This window comes from Prionailurus bengalensis, chromosome B2 (genome assembly GCF_016509475.1).
Source record: "Prionailurus bengalensis isolate Pbe53 chromosome B2, Fcat_Pben_1.1_paternal_pri, whole genome shotgun sequence".
NCBI classification, from domain to species: domain Eukaryota; kingdom Metazoa; phylum Chordata; class Mammalia; order Carnivora; family Felidae; genus Prionailurus; species Prionailurus bengalensis.
The window spans coordinates 11,326,953-11,331,853 of record NC_057349.1 but is presented as its reverse complement, the minus strand read 5'-3'; the positions used below and the strand labels follow the sequence as shown (position 1 = coordinate 11,331,853).

General features: G+C 52.1%; 1 protein-coding gene across 1 annotated transcript; it reads right to left on the bottom strand.

The window, feature by feature from the left end:
• Window positions 1-3,100: 3,100 nt before the first annotated feature.
• Window positions 3,101-4,560, bottom strand: NHLRC1 (NHL repeat containing E3 ubiquitin protein ligase 1). The gene has a single exon (XM_043590737.1). It carries the CDS (start codon window positions 4,468-4,470, stop codon window positions 3,283-3,285), a length of 1,188 nt encoding a protein of 395 aa, XP_043446672.1. The 5' UTR covers window positions 4,471-4,560; the 3' UTR covers window positions 3,101-3,282.
• Window positions 4,561-4,901: the final 341 nt, after the last annotated feature.

The following is a 4,901-nucleotide window of genomic DNA, read 5'->3' as shown; positions in this document are numbered from 1 at the left end:
TCAAGTTCTTAGAAAATGCCAAGGAAAAAGACTGAGAAAACAAGTCTAGGTGGTAAGTCAGAGCAAGGTCAAAAACAGGAGACAATTCAAGGATCAGGAACTGGGCAAAACTAGAACAGATGGAAGATGATGTCACAACCGCTGAGACCAGAGCCAAAGTGTCTGTGCTTGCTTTTAGGGACTCACCAGGTGGCACAGAGGGCGTGGGGCTGGCCTAAAGGCACACGGCGGAGGGGGACATTCAGGAAGAGACTGTTAGCTCCTACATTTACTCCTGGTCACATTCTTTTGTCTCCGGTCTCTGGAGGGTCATTCCAGTTCTCCTCCATCACCTCTGAACCTTTTACTTCTTGCTGCAATCATTTCTTCCTGCCGGTCTCAGAGGCTCCAATCTCTTTAATAGCCTGGAGTTGGGTGGGGCAATATGGCAAGCCTTTTAACCAGCTTGCTTTAAGGAATGCAGTCCTGAAGATGAATACAGCTGCTGTGTTGCAGGTCACTGAGGCTGTTCCCTTAGCAGGTGCAGCCTGGAGACCCAAGAACAGCAAGCTTTGTGTCTTCCCCAGGGAAACCCTGCTCCCCCATGATGCCACTCCTGGGAAGAGCGCCTTTGTCTTTAAGATTTCTTGGTAATCTACCAAGTAGAGGTATTACCAAGGTCATTCACTATCACCTTGTGGTGTGATTCGCTCCCACACCATCTCAAGCACTCACACCCCATACTTCCGGTAGCGTAATGACAAGGTAACAAGTAATACCTTGACCACATGCCTCCACACCTGGTGCACATCCTACACCTGTCCTACCAGTGCTGTCTAAACCAGACATAAGCACAGCTCTCTAGTCAAAGATGATGCCACCAATAATTCCAAATAGGAGAAAATCCCTTGAATTGTCTCCACTGACCCTGAGGTCATTAAAATGTCATTGTTCCTGGGGTGCCTGGATGGCTCAGTCGGTTGAGGGTCCAACTCTTGATTTCAGCTCAGGGCGTGATCTCACAGTTTGTGGGTTCGAGCCTCACATTGGACTCTGTGCTGACAGGGCAGAGCTTGCTCAGAATTCTCAGTCTCCCTCTCTCTCTGCCCCTCTCCTTCTTCCTCTTTCTCTTTCAAAAATGGATAACTACACCTTAACAAAAATCATCGTTCCTGAGGAAATCTTTTTAAAGGTCAATCCACAGTTGTCCCACTTGCAAGTGATCAAGACCGAACATTTATCTCTGCCTGAGACAGCTTTTCCTGCTACACAACTGAGGGTATCAGTGAGGTCACTGACCTAAAGATGACTTCCAGGGGTTGTTATGAGAATCCCTGCTTGGAATGCACTTCCGAACGGTGGTCCAGTGTGCCTGAAATCTTAGCGTGGTGCATCGGAAGCAGTGAAAACACAATGGGCTTTTGTGGACTGGCACGGACCAGGCTCTCTCTTTTAGCTCCAACGGACAAATTGAACCTCCTGGAACAATTTAGGAGCTATCTCCGGTATCTACGTTGTATCTATTAAAACTATAATAAGGGCACCTGGGTGGCTCAGTCGTTTAAGCGTCCGACTCTTGATTTGGGGTCAGGTCATGACCTCAGAGTCCTGAGATCCAGCCCTGCACTGGGCTCCGTGCTGAATGTGGAGCCTGCTTAGGATATTCTCTCTCTCTCTCTCTCTTTCTCTCTCTCTCTCTCTTTTTCTCTCTCTCTTCCCCTCTGTTCCTCCCCTACTCTCTCTCTCTCAAAAACAAAACAAAACCAACACTGTTTGTATAATAGAAACCTACTGTTGATAACATCAGCTATAACCTGAAGCAAATCCTCACCTTTCAGAACCAATACTTCCTCTCCGTGAAAAAATGTATTTTGCTGCTGCTTCTAAGATGCCACTGATTTGGTACTATTCCAGCAGCCCTAAACCCTGAAATGTTTACACTAGCTTAAAACACATGGTTTATAATGAACCGGCTGCCTCACCTGAAATTTCCTCCTGTGTGCTCAATCGATTGTGCCACGAAAGCAGGTGTTATCTTGGTCAAAGCTAATTCAAGAAGTATTTAAGCGTTGACCAGTGGCCTGAAGGCTGTTGGAGCCTCAAGGGAGCTGGTTCCTGAGTATACAGTGTGTGCAATGGGACAAATTTAAATGGCACAGATAAAATCTCTATCACAAAAGTGACCAGGTTACCACTGATTAGGAAAAGGAAGGCAAATTCATTTCTGCCACCAACCGCTGTGGTGACTTATCTCTTCATTAACACAAACAGGTAGCAAGACTGCCCTTTAGCCTTCCAACCACTGATATGAATGTAGAGTGTTCTGTGGTCCTTTAGAACTTATGCCCAGGGGTGCCTGCGTGGCTATCGGTTAAGCATCTGACTTCAACTCAGGTCATGGATTTAAGAGTTCGAGCCCTGCATCGAGTTCTCTGCTGTCAGCACAGAGCCTGCTTCAGATCCCTCTGTCTCCCTCTCTCTCTGCCCTTCCCCCACTTACACTCTCTCTTTCAAAAAAACAAAAAACAAAAACAAAAAAAAAACCCCACAAAACTTAGGCCCACACAGGCTTTTCTCCACCAGCCAACTGGTATTTCCTGAGTGCCTGTGGTGGGGGAGACACAGATATTAACAGACACGCTTGCCTTTTAAACGGGCCGTTCAACTGTTCTTCTTGCTCAAGTAACTCAGGATCTATAGTTATCCCATCTAACGTGCCATCAAAGAAGCTGCATGTTGAACGACACCGATGCACATCACACAGTCCTTTTTCTCTTGAACTCTCTAAAAAAAGTCTCCTTTCTCTGCACATCCAACCAAAAGAAATAGCTACCTGTAAATAGAGTACACATAGTGACAGTATACATTCACATATTCCACCCCCCCCCCCCATCTGTTATCTTATTTAGGAGCAAGGGATTTGGGAGTCAGAACTCAGTTCCCATTGTGACTATCACAGTAAGTAAATGTGACCTTGGGAAAGTCTTTAAACTCTCTGGGTCTCAGTTTTCTCACCTCTAAAATGGGATTAATAATAGACATTACCTCCCCAGGTAGAGCTGTAAGGATAAAATGAGCTAATATTTACAAATTTCTTAGCACAGGGAGTACAAACTCGATAAATGGTAGATTTAACTTTTATTCTTTAATAATTACCTCAACCTTTATAAGTTTGCCAGGCAGTTATAATTATCCCTGCTGGATAGATGAGATTAACTTATCCAGGGTTCAGCAATTCATTAGCGGAAGTTCCAGGCCTTCAGATTCCAGGTCCCAGAGCGCCCCCCCTCCCCCCATACCCTATTACCCCCAGTCAGCCTTGTAGACTTTTATAGAATGGGTTGCACTGTCCAGCACAAGAAGAGAGTTCTCCTTGGTGAAGGTCAGTGCCACAGGATGGGAAAGACCATGGGTGATCATGGGCTTCAGGACTGGAAACTCCTCAGGTTTTCCTAAGCATAGGACAGCCTGACTAGAAGTATCTGCAACAATCACATTCCCCTGGTGATCAAAGGTCACCGCGGAGGCAGTTATTCTCGAGGGGAAAAAGAGGCTCAGCCCAAAGGTATCCACCTGGCCCACGAGCTGCATGCTTGGGCTGAACACCTTCACCGTGGTGCCGCAGGCTCCGGTCCCCAGGCCCGGAGGGTGCTCTAGGACTGCAATGGCCCCGGTGAGCCACGACACGGCCACCCCTCTGGGATTGCTCAGATGAACTTGCAACTTCTCGGTCCTCCTGAGGACCCCTTCTGGAAAGTCGACTTCCAGCAGGTGCAGGGACCCTGCCTCCGCATCAGTTACCACGACCCCATTCTGAGGGGTGGTCTCCACACCCCAAGGTAAGGAGAACTGGCCTCCAATGACAAGCTTGACCTGGCCAAAAAAATCAAACACTTTGATGGAGCGGTCGCCGGCGTCGGTGACAACCACATGACAGTCGTTGGTGACGGTGACATCAAGTGGGTACCTAATGTCCTGAGCGCCCTCCCCCTTCTCTCCAAACTGATGAGCACATCCTCCCCCGGAATCAAAGATCTTGACCCGCCTCCTGCCGTCGTGCGCCACCACGACCCGCCCGGTCTTGGGACACAGCGCCAGCCCCGTGGGGTTCACCAGGGTCCCCCAACCTCCGAAAACGTGGTGGCAGGTGAAGGCCCCGGGGGCGCTGGGGGCGGCGCGGTGGGCGGCGGGGGCTGGGCGGAGCGCCGAGCCCAGGAGCTCCAGGAGGTGAAGCACCGGCAGGCAGTCGCTGGTGTCGCAGCCCCGGCAGGCTCGGCGGCAGAAGGGGCACTCGAGGGCCAGCGTCCGCGGGTGCGCCAGCGCAGCCACGCAGGCCAGGCACACCACGTGGCCGCAGGGCAGGTTGCGCGGGCGCCGCTGCTGGCGGTGGCCGAACCTCTCAAAGCACACCTTGCACTCGAGCAGGCTGATCTCGGCCTCGCGCACGAGCTCCTGCAGCGCCGGCCCGCTCCCCGACGCCTCGGTCCCCATCGCGTTCCGGCTGCGCGGCCAGCCGGCGGGGACCGACGCTGCCGCGGCGCCGCGCTCGGTCACGGTCACGGGGCGGGGCGCTGGTCCTGACGTCGCCGGTCCAGCGCGCAGCCGCTGGGCCGCCGCCTGCTGTTCCCCCTGGTGGGCGCGCGCGGCACTGACTCGGGAGGGCCCTATCGTGGACGCTTAACAAGCTGTAACCACCGCGCGTGGGCCGACCTGTCGCCTTCACGACAGTCGTGGGTGGGTCATCCCCACTTTACGCACGAGGAAGCACACCTATTGAAGAGGCACGAGCGGGTTGCTCCCGATCACCCAGGCTGTAGGTGGCAGAGCAAGTGGAACATAGCCTTCCATCCCTGGCACCCTGCACTTTCCAATCCGCAGCGCGGGGCGCTGGATCCCGGGGCTGGCCAGGCATGACGCGTGGT

Coding starts and splice junctions, on each gene's coding strand:
- NHLRC1 (XM_043590737.1), bottom strand. CDS start 4,470: ATGGGGACCGAGGCGTCGGGGAGCGGGCCGGCGCTGCAGGAGCTCGTG.